The sequence below is a fragment of the Panicum virgatum genome, chromosome 6N (assembly GCF_016808335.1).
Source record: "Panicum virgatum strain AP13 chromosome 6N, P.virgatum_v5, whole genome shotgun sequence".
Taxonomy (NCBI): domain Eukaryota; kingdom Viridiplantae; phylum Streptophyta; class Magnoliopsida; order Poales; family Poaceae; genus Panicum; species Panicum virgatum.
The window spans coordinates 29,528,136-29,546,451 of NC_053150.1; the positions used below are offsets into that span (position 1 = coordinate 29,528,136).

An 18,316-nucleotide genomic window follows, 5' to 3' on the forward strand; every position below is an offset into this window, starting at 1 on the left:
CAATATAACACTTATTTATCTTACTACATGCTCTCTATAGTATTTTATTTAAAGAATTATGATACTTTTTATCATAATTTATCAAAAAGACCTCTCCAATCCCTTGCGGTAGTTTATTGAGGTAGAAACAAAAAAAAAAGAAACAGTGAGAAGTTCGCAAAATCCAACAAGCCCATGTCTTCGTGTGGGCCGACAAAGCTCGGCCCAATTCGCTACTACCCCAACCTCTATATATTACCCCCCGACGAGCCTAGGGTTTTGCATCTGACTTTTCTCTCTACACGACTTGCTCGGGCGCCGCCGCCGACGTCGCAGCAGCCACCGGGACCTGCAACCCGAGAAAGGTTCGTGCCCCCTGATCAATCTCGTTCCACTGGTCCTTTCGTATGCAGATGCTGGCCGTAGTTGATTTGTTCGTTTGTGGTGGATCAAGGATTTGGGAGTTGGGTATTCCCAAGCCAAAATTTTATCCAAGGCAAGGAAGAGGAGTAGGGGATTCTCTCATCTTGCTCCTTGTTAGGGTTTTTGGAAGAAAAAGGAAGGGGACCGATAAGGGATTGAGAGAGGGGCGACGCCGACGGGGAGGTTGCGAGTTCGGGGATTGACCCTCGTCCTCGTGGGTCAAGGCGGGGACTCGGGAGCTCGGCCGAATGGCCTGGCCTGGGCTTGCTTGCTTGGGAGCTTAGCCTGTGGGGAGTTTTGGGCTGCGAGGATAACTAGATTTGTTCCCGCTAGAATATACATTTGGATGTACCTGTTGCATACTCTTTTTTGGCACAACAAAGTTGGGTATTCCTGTGAATTATCCAGGCATCTATACTTGATCCATTAGCTGGTGTCTACTGGAGTGAGGTAGCCTAGCTTAACTCGTTGTAAGCTTGGACTTCTTTCTGAAAACCATTTGTCTGTAAGGCCTGGTAACCCCAGCTGAATTTACATGCTTTCTAATAAAGCAGGGCCATGATTTCTGGTCTAAAACAAATCTATACTTGATCCGCCCTTTAAATTTGTGGCCGCGGGAAGGTATCGGGCAGGTGGGGCGATCTGCTCACTTTCTCATGGTAGTAGCGGTGTGCTAGAGAGATGTTATTACTTTATTGCTTGAGGTTCTGGTGTTTCATGTTGATCTGTTGTAGAGCCACCCCCACGACAAATTATTTATAAGTTGGTTGGTTAGATGTTCTCTACATAGTCAGCTATTTGGAACTGTGAATTGGTGGTATCATTTGCTGTGTGTCTGCACCCAGTTCAGTCCCTGTTATTTGTCATTGGTAGAGAGATGCTTATATGATTTTGGAGATTTATGTTTGAAGAAATTAAATTTACACATTTTAGGCATTTATTTACATCTTGCTGGGTGATGAAATTTATACTCTGCAGTCTTGTTTGATTTACCCTCATATCTAGTATTTGACTTTACCAAACAAAATGTGCAGAGGATCAAGCTAGGCTGTGCGCAAGAAAGTTTGAACACATGTACTCTTATGCAAGTCATTTTTTATTACGGTTTTGATTCATGGAACAACAAAGTTCGGACTTGTGTAATTAATTTGAACTAGTTATCATGAGCTTTGTTCCTGTCTAAGTGAAAAATGAAATGCTACAAAATAAATATTTCTTACCATGTCTTCCATGTCTAATTGAAATAATTGCTGTTGGTGCAGCATGGATACTCAGGTTAAGCTCGCCGTCGTGGTCAAGGTGATGGGCCGCACTGGTTCCAGGGGTCAGGTGACCCAGGTTAGAGTGAAGTTTCTGGATGACCAGAACCGTCTCATCATGAGGAACGTCAAGGGCCCTGTACGAGAGGGTGACATCCTCACCCTGCTCGAGTCTGAGAGGGAGGCCAGGAGGCTGCGCTGAAACAGCTGGTGGTTGTGCCAGTTGTTCGCTGTTCTTGTCTTAAACAAGTTAAATGATGGATTGATTCCCCCTTGCCTAGTGTACTGCTTTCGTATCAAGTTATTGAAGAATGCTACCCTGTCTTTTGAGTAGGCTATAGAATGAGTTAAGAGCAATGGAAATGTAATTTGTGCACTTGTCCTGTTGCAAGTTTTGGTCTGTTACCCTGAATGAATTTAAGTGCACTTTGATGCTGTGTGACATGTATGAGTTCTGTATAATCTGAATTTTATTGGGTGAATGCTATACTGTCCACTACACATCGAAATTGTTTGTTTGGGCGTCCTGGAACAGTCTGATTTGCATGATTGTTCATTTTAGTTACTCAGATGCTACACTGTTATGGTGCTTGATGGATTTGCCTAATCAAGTAATTTGACGAGTGATAACTTTTGCCTTCCAGTACGGGATCATCTGCTTATTCTGTGAAGTTGTTATACAACATCTGCTTTTGATGTGGGATTGGCACGTATTTGTTTAGCATCGATGTTTTCACTGTAACTCTTGCTTTCCAAGACCATTGGTTTTGAATCTCTACCACTAATAAAATGGTAGCGCTCCCTCAACACGCTCCAGTGCCAGCGTGGACGCTCTTGATTCCCTCGTGAGGTCGGTGACAGTTGCGTAGCTCCGAAGCAGGTAGTTAGAGGCCGGCCGACCTCTCCTAGGCCGGTCGGCCTGGCTCTGGCTCGGTTCGGGCTCCATTGCTCTGGCACGTCGTTTACAAGTTGCAAACTACTCATCAAGTCGGTTTGGGACCTGAATCTTGGGTATATCATCGGAATTGGGCCCAACTTGACTTGGTTCAAGCCTTTCGGTCTTAACTTGTGAATTTTTCCTGAAACACCTTTGGGTAGACTTGATCATGTGCTCAGGGCCATGATTCACAAAATTACATGATGCAACTTCACAGGGGTAGGCCGGCCGGCCTGGGAATCACCTCATTTCAGCTCATTTTCATATATGTTGCTCCTGAATTCAAATACTCACCAAAACTTATGGAACTTGTTAATGTTAGTGAAAATCATAACAAAATAGTTCCAAAAGCATGAAATCCGAAGGAATGTTGGCGGTAAAAATCATCAAAATCGACCGCCAACACACCCCCACACCTAGACTTTGCTCGTCCCGAGCAAAAGGAGTCGACAAAGATCCTGAGGATGAAGCAAAGTCCAGGGTTCACGAACTCAGGTACGCATAAGAGTTATTTCAAAGCTTTTCTTTCATACCTCGGATTCCGGGTGGCTAACGCCTTTACGTTCACCTATTAATCTCCAGAATAATTCAACGAAGGTCATGACTAGCTCCTGTTTCGCAGTACTTGGAAGATTTTTTTTTGTTTTTAAATAAATTCAAGGCATACTCTTTTGCTCAGGTCACTCATTCACTCGATTTTTGTTCACAACCTTACTGGCTCTTTCAGAAGTTGTTCTGTATACGAATATGTGGAGCTAAGTGAAGGATGCCGCATACCTTCAACATTTATATTGCAAGATCAAATCTAGTGTCTCTTAGTAGTTCAGATGCTCATCTCATGGGTCAAGTGCAAGTGAGAATGGAGATATATGTCTATAGTGATTTTGTATCTAGCATTTACACCTTCACCTTATTGTTTTACTCAAGAAGCATGAATGCTATTCATGCTTTTTCTTTCTTTTTCAGGGGGGAGCAGTGCCATTTTGCAACCATTATTCATGGACTTTGGGATGATGGACGTGTACGTGAATGACCCAAGAAGATGAATCGATCTAAACTTCTCTGGAGGCACTAAGTTTGAGAAAGATCACAATGCAGAAGATAGCCCTAGGTTTGGACATTATATGTATGGCTCTGGAATGGGTATCGGTAAAGTTGAGCATAAGAGTTTGCCTGGTTTTGAGTTTTCGAAATAACAAACTTCCAAGACTTTGAATTAGGAACTAGCATAACTTCATGTCATCATATCATAGAGAACAATAAGCAAATGATCAAGCGATCCTAACACGAGTTCCAGAGGCAATTCGGTACTTGCATAAGAAATAAAACTAAGCAAAACCATTTTCCTGAAAAGATTTCAACTCTTCCTAGCCATTTCATTCAAGTGTTTTTTTTGAATTTAATTACCAAGATTTTGAATGAATTTGAACGGGACCTGGAAGGATCAGGGGGTAGAGGTACCAAACCGTCAGACGCAAAGGGGGCCGGAGAGTGGCCGACAGGTGGGGCCGGCCGGCCTAGGAGAGGCCGGACGGCCTAGACCCGTGGCCAATCTCTGTGATCTTTTTACACAGGTGCAGGCTCGGTATGTGCTACTCTAGGGTAGTTGTCTTGATGATTTTGCAAAAATCTCAGGCCGGCCGGCATGGTTTAAGCCGCCCGGCTCGATTTTCTCTCGAAATTCGTTTGAATTTCTCTGGGATGTTGAGTTCACCCTCCTCATTCGGAATTGCTGCATAGTAGACAATATATGAGAGCAGGGGTGTGGTTGGCACACACATGTGCACCAACCACATAAACACAAGGAGGAATAAACTTTTATTTATTTTATTCCAAGCAAAGATGGGGGTGCTGTTGATTACAAATTAAACAAAACAAAGGAATGAAGGGAAAACAAGCACCCAACCTAAACCTAGGCCTAATCTAGACCTAGCACCTACTTGGGATCCGGGGATCTATAGAGATCCTCGTTCCCGGTCGCCTTCGCAAGGCGTTTGATCTTGGAACAAAGTACCTTGCGGAGGGCGTTGACCCTATCCCCTAACTCCATCCTATCAATCTCCGTTTCGGCTACGCGCTCATCCATATTGTTGAGGCGTAGTCGGAGAGCGGCGAGCTACTCGCGGAGTGAAGCGATATCGTTGGGCTCCTCCTCCTTGTCGTCATCGTCGCCATCGTCGGAGTCGGAGTCGGTGTAGGTGTGGATCTCTTGCGGTCCACGGATCGGTGGTGGCCGGATGTGGCGGCGCACCGAACCCGGCGGGAGATCTATACCGCTGCGATCCAGTGGAGGGGTGAGCACCTTCCCCCTGCCGACCTTAGCCCAGACAAGCGGTGGCATGGTGGGCTAGGACTGGCGGGAGAGTACTCCGGGGAGTACGTGGACAAGTCCTGCTGCACCATCTGAAGTGCAGCAACTTGCGCGACACGTGCCCCTCCCGACGACATTGCCACGCGCTTCGTCACAACCTTCCTAGGGGAAAGAACCCCTGTGGTAGGTCGTGTCGGGCTGCGCACGCGGGAACGCACGAGGGCCCCTGATGCCGGGCCCTAGACGGAGCTCTCCACCGAACAGGGAGACGAGCGGCCTCGGGGTGAGGCCGGCCAGCCTCCCATAGGCCAACCGGCCTGGGATTGGCGCCCGTGGCCAGTCGGCGGCGATGGCGAGAATGCGACGATTTCTACAGGTTCCCGGATCCTGACACTATTCGACAATGCACGAGTTTGGTTGGACTTGGAAGGTGCTCTTGGAGTGGGTGTGTCCATGGTCTCGGATTTCAGTGTTTTTGGGGAAGATTGCGAGGCCATGGCAGTGATCTCGGAGAGGGGGATGATGCACAGAATGGGATATGGTGGAAGGTTTTGAAATGAGGAAGGAGGGGGAGCCTTTCGGTTTAAATCAACTCATCGTGCTCCGAACATCCAAGAACGGAACGTTTGCACTGAGGTGAATGTTGCACGAGAGGATGAGGCCGAACGGGCTCGGAGCCAGGCCGGCCGGCCCCACCTTGTTAGGTGTGGGCTCCGGTCTTCTGGAGGCTCCTCCTCATTCCTTCCTTTCTCGGGAATTTTGGTGTCTTGGTCCAGAAAAGGAAAGAAAGAATAGGGGGGAAGAGAAAAGAAAGATCTAGCCTAAGATAGGGCACGTTTTAGGTACGGCGATGACCATAGATTGTTATTCTAGCTCGGACAGCTCATAGACATCTACTTCTTCGAGCTCTAGTATTTTGGGCTCGAGGAATATTTTCAATCTCTGGCCATTGGCCTTGAAAACATTCCCGTCATCGTCTTGGAGGGTTATAGCGCCGTGGTCGGCGGTGTTAAGCATTAAAAAGGGGTCTTCCCACTTGCTTCTAAGCTTACCATGACCAAATAGACGAACATGAGAGTTGAAAAGGAGTACCTTATCTCCTGCTTTGAAATGTTTGATCTTGATACGCTTGTCATGCCATCTTTTTGTTCGCTCTTTGTAGAGTTTAGAGCTGTGGTAGACCTTCTCCCTCCATTCATCCAATTCAGCCAGTTGAATTTGTCGCTTGATTCCGGCTGATTGGAGGTCCATGTTCCACCTCTTGATTGCCCAATGGGACTAATACTCGAGTTCAACTGGCAAATGACAAGTCTTGCCATAAACTAGTTGATACGGTGTCATACCAATCGGCATTTTAAAAGCCGTCAAAGCCCATAGTGCCTCGGGTAACTTTCTTTTCCAACCCTTCCCCATGGCATTGACCGTCTTCGGCAGGATGTTCTTGATTTGTTTATTGGACGTCTTTGCCTGACCACTTGTTTGGGGATGGTATGGTGTTGCAACCCGGTGGTCTACTCCTAGCTCGCTGAGGCACTTCCTGAAGGTTTTGTCGATGAAGTGTGAGCCTCCATCACTGATCACGACTCTCGGGACTCCAAAACGAGGAAAGATGATTTCCTGGAACATTTTCTTGGAGCTCTTTGAATCAGCCGCAACACAAGGAAGTGCTTCAACCCATTTGGACACGTAATCCACTGCCACCAAGATGTATTCACACTGTTCCGATATTGGGAAGGGACCCATGAAGTTGACTCCCCATACGTCGAAGATATCCACTTGCAGATTGCTCTTTAGTGGGATTGGATGTGGGGCCCAAGATTGTGTTTCGCCCAGGATCTAGGCGACGGTTGCCCTTCACCTCCTCGTCGTGGAGATCGTGCTGCCATCAATGCCGGAAGCAGTGCTTCGAAACCTAGGAAATCATGGGGGCTGACAGCTTACCTCCCGAAATGTATATATCATGAAGCAGAGGGGGTCGCAGTTCTTCACGCTCCCCCGGCCATCTCACTTGTTGACTCCTTGCCACCGGTTCTTCTTCTTCCTTGCGATCCCCTACACCTTCACGCCATGGCCCGCCGAGGTGCCTAGGAGAGCGGTCGTGGCATCCTGGACTTCTCTACCTCGACTGTCGGTGCCCAAGATCTGGATCACGCCAGGGGTCTCGTGATGTCGACCACCGTCCTCCACACCGGGACCCCTTTCCCCGCGCCGCAGGGTCCCGAGAGGTGGTCATCTTCCTCCCTTTCCTGCTGGTTGGGCTGGTGCCACCATTCTCGCCCTTCTTCATGGCGGTGTTGGAGGCGTATGCCATTCATTTGGTCCACATGACCCCCAACACTGTCATCACGCTAGTGCTCTTCGCTCTCTCCTACGAGATGTTCGTGGGCATGCAGCTATTAGTGGCGCTCTACCGCCACTTCTTTGAGCTCTGCCGGTCGGGGTCAGGGTCCCCCAGCCATGGCGCTGTTCCCCATGCCCGCACGGTGGGTGGGTGCTTCTTTCGGATGTGCGGCCAGGACTTCATCTCCATAATGCCCCGTGACAAGTGGAACAACTGGGTGTGCCACTGGCTGTACGTGGAGATGGCGAAAGACTCCGTATGCCTCCGGCTCCCTACCGGCCCCGCCGTGTCCACCTCCGCCTGGACGAAGATGCTGGCACTAGGGGAAGAGTGGAACCCGATACTGGCCCGCATCGGCTAGCTGGTGCAGGACGGGATGACGGGGGCGATGGTGGCGATGGATTTCTTCCGTCGCCGGCTCGCCCCATGTTGACGATCCTTAAGTTACAAATTCGATCGTCAACCTCTACCGCATTCAAGCTAAATAACCACCAAAACTTAGAGATAAGAGTTTAACTCTAACCATTTCCATAAGCTTTGGTGAGTTATGATTTGCAGTCCCACAAGTGAAACACAAAGGAAAACACAAGTGAACTCAAAAGAAACACACAGAAGATCCCATCCTGTGTCTCACTTACAAAAATGGCCCACTTGGCAGAGCAAACCAACGTAACTCCATGAGAAACCTTGAGAACCAAGCAAGGAGTCCACCTAATAGTCTCCCAGAGGAAGGAGGACCTGGGGGAGTGCCATCAGGGGTCGACCGACCCCACATGGGCACTTCTCTAGGTCAGCTTCGATGTGAAGATCATCCTTATCCTCCTAAAGGAAGTTCCTAGTGTTCCCATATTCAAATCCCTGAGAACCAACCTCTCTAAGCTATAAAAGGAGGAGAGGAGACCCCCCAAACACAACACAAGAGAGACACCACAACTTGGAGAGGAGAAGATGTAGGGGGACTCCACCTCTAGAGCTACTTAGTAGAGTAGGTTAGGGAGTGTGTGGAGGAGAAGCTCAGGAGGAGAGCTAGTGTTGTCAGCCTCCCTCTACTTGTACCTTGGCGGGTATGAACCTCTATTGAGTAAGTATCTAGGTTTCATCTAAGGTATTGAGTTCTTATCAAAGTTAAGCTTTCGTTATTATTTGCTTACGGGATCATCATTTGTCCTGGGACATTTGCTTCTAGCCTAAGCACTTGAGTCTTTAGATGGAGTCTGGGTGGGGTTGGAAGTAGTGATCGATAGCATAGACATGTTGTCTAGGCTTGAAGTTGCCTTTGTTTGCATCCTTTCCTCACTGTCTGTCGGGGTAGGCGGCAGGTGGTGACAGCTCTGTCTGTCCTTTGTAGTCTCCATGTTCGGGTTGGGTGTAGAGCTAATAGCTGGATACTCTTGACAGATCAGGAGTAAGTTGGTGCCTGAAGCAAGTGAGTGAGAGCTGGGTTTATCTCTGTTAAGTATCTCTTCTCTTAGACAACCACACTACCCAAGGCCATCCTATCTTGTTCCTTTTTCCTTGGGTTAGCTAGCTAGAAGACCGTTTGTTGGCATTTCTTACGCTCAATAGAATATGGATTCCTCAAGCACACAGAACCACCACTGTAGCACTTCACCTTGGAGTATTCCAGGGTATCATATATTTCCTCAGGGAAGCACTACGGATAAAGAGTATTGAAGAATCGAATGACAAACTTTACTAGGGATTTCAACTGACTAACTTAGTGGGAATAAGCCTGATATGATAGATAAGATAATGGCCATGATGACCTTCTGACACAGGAGACTCTAATCCTTAGAGAGGTAAACAGCCAGGAGGACAACGAGCGAGAAAGACTCCTAAAACACTTCTAAACTATCGAGCTAGCCTCTCTAGACTAAACCTTGCTTCTAACTTGTTATCGGGAACCTAGAGCTTACTTCGGCGGCTGGAAGAGGAAGGACTTCAGAAAGGGGTGAGAGGGGAGTCCAACGGCAACATGCACTTACTGCTATGAAAACACCCGAATGTGGTGGACTACAAGGGACGGACAGGGCTGCCACCACTTGCCACCTACCACAACGGTTCCGTGGGGTGGAACACACTTTCTAGCTAACACTGAGCTCAGACACCACGTCCGTACTCGGTGTTAGGATTTCTCTTGACGTGCGAACAAGAGAAATCCCCCTCAACCTAGGGAACTAACTTGAGCCTCCCTAGTCCGGGCTAGAAAACCCGTAAGGTAAGATCCCGATAAACAAGAAAGATACAAAGCCTAAGCTAGAGAAATTACTTCCTTACACAAGCAAGATAACTTGGGAAGATAACTAAATGCGAAAGGTAAAGCTGACTCGAAAAGATAAATAAGATAACTTATATTGATAAATGTCAAAGGAAAAGATATAAGAGCTTATACTCGACTTCCGATGACGACTCCGGAATCTCGAGACGAGCTCAACTCGACTCTAACTCCTAGGCTACCTAACCTACTCTAGAAACTAAGAATGAGTGAAGAGAGATCCTTTTGTGTGCCATGAGAGTGAGGGTGTTGCTCTCTATTTATAGTGCTCCAAGGTCGGTATTTGGCCTAGCGTCAGTTGTACGCAGTTGTAGTCGGTGTGCTTAAATTCCACGCCAAAGTTGAGGTCGAGAGGCTGCAAAGTGGGGCCGGCCAGCCACCCCTAGGCCGGCCGGCCTAGGATTTCTTCCGTTTGCAACCGTCCTTCTTGTGGATGCTCCTGATCTCCTCCTGGTGTCGGTGTGGGTTGCATGGCTTCAATGCTGAAAATTGTAGACCGGCCGACCTGGGTTCATCACGTCTCGGCCTCCCATTTCACTGACATCTTGATCCAAGGGTGCATGAAGTCCATAGTGGTGTTCCGGCCCAAAAGATCTTGGTAAGTGTTGCAGGTGGGTCCTTCAATCCATGTGCTAGGCCTTTCGGTCCATTTGATCAAACCAACTTTCGATCCATGGTTTAGAGGTAATGTGAGGGTGTCACTTCACTCCTGGACCGAAGACGTGGCACAGTTAGTGGAGGTGCTAGGCTGGCCGGCCTGGGTTTTTTTCCCAATTTTGGCTCATTTTTGGTATATTATCTCCTGAAAGCACAACTCATCCAAAACTTGTGGAACTTGTTAGAAATAAGTAAAATATGTATGGAACATGGTGTAAAGCTCATTTTATTCCCGAGAAGTTGACGGTCAAAATGGGAAATAATGGCTGTCAACACTGTTACACCTCCATTCCTCGTGGAATTATGATACCCTTGAATACTCATGGGTGAAGTGCTACAACAGTATCTCCATGCGATTGCGGATCTTATCTGTGAATGTTAAGAAATACCAACAAGCATTTTGGCGCCATTGCCGGGGAACGGTTGCTGTATCTTTCTTCGAACCTAGTTTGCCCTCGTGTCTTTTAAAAAAAACATTCTTTGTCTTTTCTTACCTCTATCTTCACCCCCGCTATTAAGATTCATCCTTCTTTTTCTTTATTTCTACCTTTACCCCGGTATCCATGAAAGGTTATCCTTGTACACACCTTTCGACCCTATAGGGTGAGTCTTTAGAGCCATCCTCTCTGGAATCCATTTCCTCATTCGGCTACGAGATTCACCCCTCTCTCTTAGCACTAGTTTAGGAAAATTCCTTCTCGGGGTTAAGCTATGAGATCCCTACAATCACCTCAAGAGAAGGAATCGCTAGGTAGCATGAGCCTGGTCATGCTAGCCTACAGTTTGACGCCCTCTCCGAAGGCCCATTTTTGCTTAAGGATCCGACCGAAGGGAAGGAAATCTTGGATCTTATCCGAGAAACTACTTCCCTCATCAATCTGCATAAAAATATCTTGGAGAAGAGTGCATTGAGAAATCGAGGACTATAATTAGTAGAATTCGAGCTTTCTTCTTGATTATATCAAAGGTTCTACTGAAGGTACCTCTCCTGAACAGTAGGTATCTTGGGGAATGAGCGCTTCATGCAAATCCTACCACCTAGATTCCCTTATGGTCCTTTCTTCTTAAATTTTCTTCGAGACCTTGTCTCGAGGGAGGTTGAGGAAGGAGTGGTTGAAATAAGAGGATCACTCTTTATGACCCGTATATTTCAACCATAATTTCTAAGAAGAGGTATCGCAAGAAAGCCCATCATGTTCCCGTGTCAAGGTAATATCCGAGGTGTCTTCGTCTATTTCAACCATAATTTTCAGGAAGAGGTACCGCAAGAAAGCCTATCATGTTCCCGTGTCAAGGTAATATCCGAGGTGTCTTCACCGAGGAATATGCCTCGACTTTGACCACCATGTTATAGTCCATAGGATTCATCTTTTTGGTCAAGGGATCATAGGGGACAAGCTGATCGAATCGAGTGAAACAAACTTACATTCTTGGTCTCGATAACCGATCGATGCCAATCAAATCAAATGATTCAAGACTCACATCTTATTCCTTGATTTTGATTGATGCCCAATAGAAGTTATAATCATACTTCATATCATTTGTACTTCTATTGGAAGCTTGGGATGGAATGCTTTACCACCTCATTCATCCTTGATGAAATGCAAGGCTTTCTGCCTAAGGAGGGGATGAGTTGTGTAACTCATTTCCCTCATGACTCGAACTCGGAATCGTTCCTATGGCCCATAGAGTTACACATCCTCTCTCATTATGGGGCCGTGAATGTTCTTGAGTTGATATATCCAGAGATCAAGCCACCCATTCCATGACCATGAAGTGCTATTTTGATTCATCACAAAAGTCATGCTCGTCCTTGTTATCTCTGAGATCTCTTGTCCTTTGTGTCAAGCCGCTATGAATCTTGCAACCACTTCAGTGCTTCCCATCATAGACACCCTTAAGGATGGTTCACTACAACAAAAAAACATTAAACGCGACCTTTGAAAATGGCCTCGGAGGTGGGCACAATTTTTAACTACCTCGATTAATACCTACGATTAATCGAGGCGGTCATTTTTTAATAACCGATTAACCGAGGCGGTTTCCCTTAAAATGACCACCTCGGTTAATATAGATTACCTGAGGCGATCATCCTGACATAACCACCTCGGTAAATACATTATCCGAGGCGGGCATTGTAACTCAGCCACCTCGGTAAATCAGACCCAGCCCGCTAGCCCAAAAAGCCCAGTCGAACACACTACTTCTCTAATTTTTTTCCACCAACAGCCCCTACTCCCTCTCTCTCTCTCTCTCTCTCCCTCCGACTCCCTCTGCTCCCTCTCCTCACAGCACGGCGGGATCCAGCGGGGGCTCGACGGCTGCGGTTGACGGTGGGTGAGTACCGCTACCAGGGATTTGAGGAACCCCTATTTAGAGATTCGGCCAGGGGATGAATGTGCTGTAAACTCCTGCAATAGCTTGTAAATAAATAAAGAACACGCAGAAACTTTTTTACCCAGGTTCAGGCCTCCCAGAGGATAACAACCCTACATCCTGCACATCTGTATATTTTGTGGTTGTGTATGAACTTGAGAATACATGGAGCAGAGCTTGCCCTTGATCTTCAAAGGACTAGGGGAGGAATAAGAAGCCCCCCTTTTCGTGCCTGAGTCTCCTCTTTTATAATCCAAGAGGGATCCCCACATTGGGCTGCGTATAGAAAATATGTGTGGTGTCCTCCCTGAGGTGACGTGTCCTTCATGCATGGGCTTCTTCCTTTAAAGCGTGCAGGTGCATGCCCCGCCCTTCACATGCACTTGAGTGTGGCCGGGACCTATCACCTTGGAGTCCGTGCAACAAGTGGGCAAGAGAAAGAGAGAGGGATATAGCATTTAATGCGCCTGCTCTTTAGTAAGAGGTGCATGCACACAATAAAGAATGGGGGTACCATGTGCATCCTGGGGTGCATGTTGCATCCACTCCCATTAATGGCATGCATCCTGGGGTGCATGGTGCATACGCCCCATTAATGGGTATGCATCCCGGGGTGCATGGTGCCTCCGCCCCATTAGTGGGCATGCATCCCTGGGTGCATGTTGCATGCATCCTGAGGTGCATGTTGCATGCGCCCCATCAATGGGCATGCAGAGATAGGAGAGAGAGCACATGACTGCCCCTCTCTTTATGACATGTCATGCTCTGGGACCACACATTGTGGACTCATGCACTCCCGTGGAGAAGTTCTCCTTGGTCTTATCTTGTGCTATCCTGACACATGCATGCGTGCAGGCTATCCACCTGCACGTCTGCAGGAGCTGTTTAGCGATGTTTGCTATGGGAGTGGTCAGAGCATTTCCATAGGGCGAAGGTAGTTTCTTGTCCCCCAGGATCCTTTCGTAGTAGTATCCCGGGGTCCTCCGGGCTCCCGGAGGTTGAGAGTGCGGCTAGCCTACTTGGTGGCCCAGCCCCCGTGAGATATGGCAGACGAGTGCCTCCTGATCACTTGCACTGGGTACCCTAGTTTCCTCGACACCGACAATAGCCCCGAGCAGGGGCGGTGGCGCAGCGGGGGCCCCGTGGCGGCGGCGGCTCCGTGCGCGGGCAAGGGCGGTGACACAGTGGGGCTCGACGGCAGTGGCACCGGGAGGGTGCGGGGGCGGGTGATGAGGACATGAAACCTATGGATACGACCATAATAGTTAAATACAAGGTGAGCTCGTTCCTATATTTGCACAATGATTTTTGGTACAATTCACTTGGTTCCTGTAACATCCCGCCTCCCCGAGGCTGGGCCCGCTTACATCTGGCAGCTTATCTAGGACATAGACTACCATCACAGACCAACACAAATCTTTTCTGCACACTTTGTCCTTACTCGTGCACATCCGGGAAGATTTCCCAGTGGGTCACCCATCTCCAAATTGCTCCAGGCCAAGCATGCTTAACCTCGGAGTTCTTTGGAGATCGGCTTCCAGGAAAAAAGTTACAACTTGTTGGTATGAGTATCCTATTAATCCTATTAAGACCTGGGCCGGGATGTCACATACTCACCCCTTAAGAGATCGACGTCCTCGTCGGTAAATCCCAAGCCAGGAACATTTACTCTTGGCCACGTCCCGTACGTCCAGTGCCAATGGCCCATGTGCGACGTCCGTGCGTCTAGTGCCAATGGTCCCTGTGTGATGTTCGATGCCCGTGCACTGACCCACCATGCGCCTGTCCACATGCCGGTGGCATCTGTGCCCCCACACGCACGTCCACATGCCCGTGCACTTACGCCCGTACGTTCCCATGAAACTGCGAGTGTTGGCTCTGATACCATTTTGTTACGTCCCGCCTCCCCGAGGCCGGGCCCGCTTACATCTGGCAGCTTATCTAGGACATAGACTATCCTCATAGACCAACACAAGTCTTTTCTACATACTTTGTCCTCACTCGTGTGCACCCGGGAAGACTTTCCGGTCGGTCACCCATCCCCAATTTGCTCCAGGCCAAGCATGCTTAACCTCGGAATTCTTTGGAGATCGGCTTCCGAAAAAGAAGTTGCAACTTGTTGGTATGAGTATCCTATTAATCCTATTAAGTCCTGGGCCGGGATATCACAATTCCACTTGTACATGTCAATCTTTGATTGTATGCACAAATGTAAAGTTGAACTTTCAGTTCGTCGGTAGACCGATAGTGAATCATTGCGAAGGTCATAACCCTGTCATCCGGAGTCCGATTGAGGTCCATGAGCACTTGATGGAAAGCTTAATAAGCTTTCAAATAGATTGGGCCCCACCTCAGGTCGCATATGGAGTCGGATTTGGGCGCACTTGGTATGGATGGAAAGATAATTTCAAGACGCTTCCAATGGCACCAGTCTCAGGCCCAAATTCATCCGGAGTCGACACGAATCGTGCGAGGAATTTGACGCCCAGTTTTGGTTCCGGCGCTGCGACGCCGTCTTTCAGTCTTTGGGCCTTGTATCGTGTTGGAGCCCATTAGGAGCGCAGCCAGGGGGTCTTGCACGACCCTATGGAGTTTATTAGCAGCCGCCGCACACTAGTTAGGGTTTGGGTTTTGCTTAGATTATTCTGTCAAGAACAGCTTTGCCGCCGTGTCGGTTTGTGAGACCCCAACTCATGAGATTAATCATTCATCTGCAGAGTCACTTCAATTGAGCTGCGTTCTTTCGAGTTCCTGCATGTGTTGTTCATTATGCTTGTAGGGATTAGACTTCTTAGCGAGGTCAACTGTGTTGTGACACGGTTGATAACCGGAGGAGTTGTGGTGCTAAGATTGCTGGTTTCGGGTCTTAGGATCCGATGCCGGATTGGTGTGTCGCGCTCCGCCTACAATGAGAGTTATCCAGAACCTGACGGAAGATCGGGAAGCCACGTCCCCATCATTTGGTAATCAGAGCTTCAGGTATACCGTCAGGTTTACATCTATCCTTTAGTTTGAGTGTTTTTGCCTTCGTCCCATAGTCCACCGCACTATTTGTTTCCAACCTAAAACCATCCGCGCCATAGCCTTTGCATAATTCAGTTTTAGAGTTCATAGTGTTGAGTTTTTGTCCTAGGTCAAGGTCTTGTTGCTGGTTTAGATTGTGTTTCAATCTAATTTGTGTGATCTCCCTTTGTTTTCCGTCAACCCTTGCCATCACCATCCACTAGATCCACATCTTTCCTCCATATAACAACAAGTCTTTCCTCCCTACTTCGTGTCCATGGTCGAGTCTGGTTGCTGGTTTAGTGTGTTCGTAGTCGTAGTCAACCGCCCGTCGCTGTTTTTGTTTCCGCCACCGTCCCAACCACTTTTACCCAAACAATAAGTCGAGCCCTCGCTAGCCGCCTTGTGTGAAATCTCGGAGTCGACGGCAATTCACGAAACAAGTTGACGATGAGAATCTATCAGGGTGCTGCGCCACCTCTTTTGGGCCAATGGCCCGTTTATCGTGTCGGGCCTTACGCCCATGTTGTGGGCGCTCCCTGGTCGCCCCAACCCTAGGTCACCCTGGTTCTTCCATAAACTCAGTAGCCGCCGCCTCATAGACTTGGGTTTTGTTTAGTTCTAGTTTTCCTTGTGTAATAGAGATTGATTCGTTGTAACTTTGGCAACAAGTCCTTTTACAGTGATTCAGGGCTCCCGTTCTTGATCTCTGTAACACCCCAGGCGCCACAAAGCCAAAGATGTTACTCGACACCCTTCCTACAAGCTGGAGTAGGAAAAACTCGACAGCTCAACCCCACAAATAGAATAAAGCGCGAAAGCAACCACATAAATAATATATAAAGATGAACCACACCTTAGCATTTAAAGAGCAAAATAAACAAAAGATCAAATAGCAACTATCATCCACTTTCATTCTTGAGAAGCCAAGGAAAAACAACACAAGGTCTACTAGAAAACTCAATACAGCAAGACAAAAATTTGTCGTTATTATTATTAGAGGATGTGGTCAAAGATGTGATGATGTGTAGCTAAACAATCCCTTCAAGCAAAGGAACCACCCAAGCACCTGGAAAGATAAAGGGGTGTGAGAATAAATCTCAGCAAGCAAACTTCTTTAACACGTTATTTAAACTACAAGTTCATTAGAGAATAATTTAAATATAGAGATATTGTAGAAGAGATAGAATTAAAATATTTAAGAAGATCATCCTCATTTTAAATATATAAATAACAAAAACCTCATATGAACTTCAGATCAAAAATTGACAAAAACCTCATATACACTTCCATGACACTGAACAATATTTAAATAGATAAACCATAATGAATGCAATGCAATGCATATGCCATCTCCACTTCCTCCATACCCAACAAGGTATGAAGCTACATGCTATCCCTCATCGGGCAACGTACGATGCTGTACCGGTACGGTCGCGGCCAGCAAGCGGCGACATAATCCACAAGAGCACTCCGGAATAGTCATATAACTTTTCTCACCAACCTGGCTTAAAAGCACTCCGGTATAGTTATATGACTTTCTCACCGACCTCGCTGAATGCACATGCTCATTCCAAAAATGCTCATGACACAATGATATGATGCTTCTGCTCTATAAAACATAGCACTTACATTCTGATCTTAGACAAATGAGATTCAACAACTATGACCATATATATATTTATTTAAAGCATATAAGTAAATTCATAGTTACTTATATCATGAATTAGGTATATCATCTTGGTTCAATTAATGCTGACAAAGTGTAGGTAGAATAAACAACAAGTCAAGCTGTAGCAACCACCGCTACATTTACTTGCCATTACCGAAGATCAGGAAAGTGAGCTAAGCACGATCTGAAGGTGCACCACCTGTTCAAAAACATAGCTCAACACCAAAGCAAACACACTTCCAAATAAAGATGTGGAGTAAAGCAATCCTATGCCTGAACCCAACGTCCTCACGTCAACATATGCTAATCTACTGAAAACAGCAGCACTGTTGCTTATCTTTTTTGGAATCTTTAATTCTGATGGTCCAAAATTCTGATCTTTTGCCACATGAAAGATAAATTCATAACCTACAACTTTCTAGTTATCCAAATGTACAGGAAAAATCATCAACATTGGGTAAATTTAAGGTGAACCTTAATCTGAAAATCTGACAGATCCTGCAGAACAGTTCTACTAAAATAGTAATAACTGAAGCTGAAAAAGTCGTATGATAATGAACTTTACCAATATGGAAATACTGTGAAATTATATACAACTCGTTTAACTACCAGAAAGTCCAATTCTTCCATTAGTTAATGCTAAACTTCATGTTAACAGACGCTGCCCAGAATTACAATACTGAAAAACTGTCAGATTCCAACCTTAGTTTCTCTCTCATCTTAAATCCGATTGAGGTGTTATTTGCGGCCACGGAAAAATCTCCAACTCTTCTCCAACTCATATAAAGGTTTGATATTTTTTTAAGATCATTAAGACCACAAAAAACTGCACAAACAGAAACTGCATAGATTGATGGCGTGCTGAGTATAGTGACGAGGGTAAAACCTTAACCCTAGTCCAAACCGCGACTAATACCATTTCTCCCATGTGCTAAAAACCTCTAAAACCAGAGCGAAAACATGTTCTACAGCAAGAGCAAGTCTCACCTAGGGTTTTCCCTTGCAAACAACAAAGGCAATGGCGTCGACGACGATCCCAACAACGATTCCCCACAATTTGCTTAGCGGCGAGCATCACCGTAA

At 46.8% G+C, this 18,316-nt stretch overlaps 1 protein-coding gene across 2 annotated transcripts; it reads left to right on the forward strand.

The window, feature by feature from the left end:
• Window positions 1–260: 260 nt before the first annotated feature.
• Window positions 261–2,170, forward strand: LOC120679329 (40S ribosomal protein S28). Of its 2 annotated transcripts, none has more exons than XM_039960899.1 (2): window positions 261–344; window positions 1,665–2,170. In XM_039960899.1, the coding sequence occupies exon 2, from the start codon at window positions 1,666–1,668 to the stop codon at window positions 1,861–1,863; it is 198 nt and encodes a 65-aa protein (XP_039816833.1). In that variant the 5' UTR covers window positions 261–344; window position 1,665; the 3' UTR covers window positions 1,864–2,170. The 2 variants fall into 2 exon arrangements, with proteins under 2 accessions (XP_039816833.1, XP_039816834.1); XM_039960900.1 differs by having other exon boundaries at window positions 262–341; window positions 1,663–2,170.
• Window positions 2,171–18,316: the final 16,146 nt, after the last annotated feature.

Coding starts and splice junctions, on each gene's coding strand:
- LOC120679329 (XM_039960899.1), top strand. CDS start 1,666: ATGGATACTCAGGTTAAGCTCGCCGTCGTGGTCAAGGTGATGGGCCGC.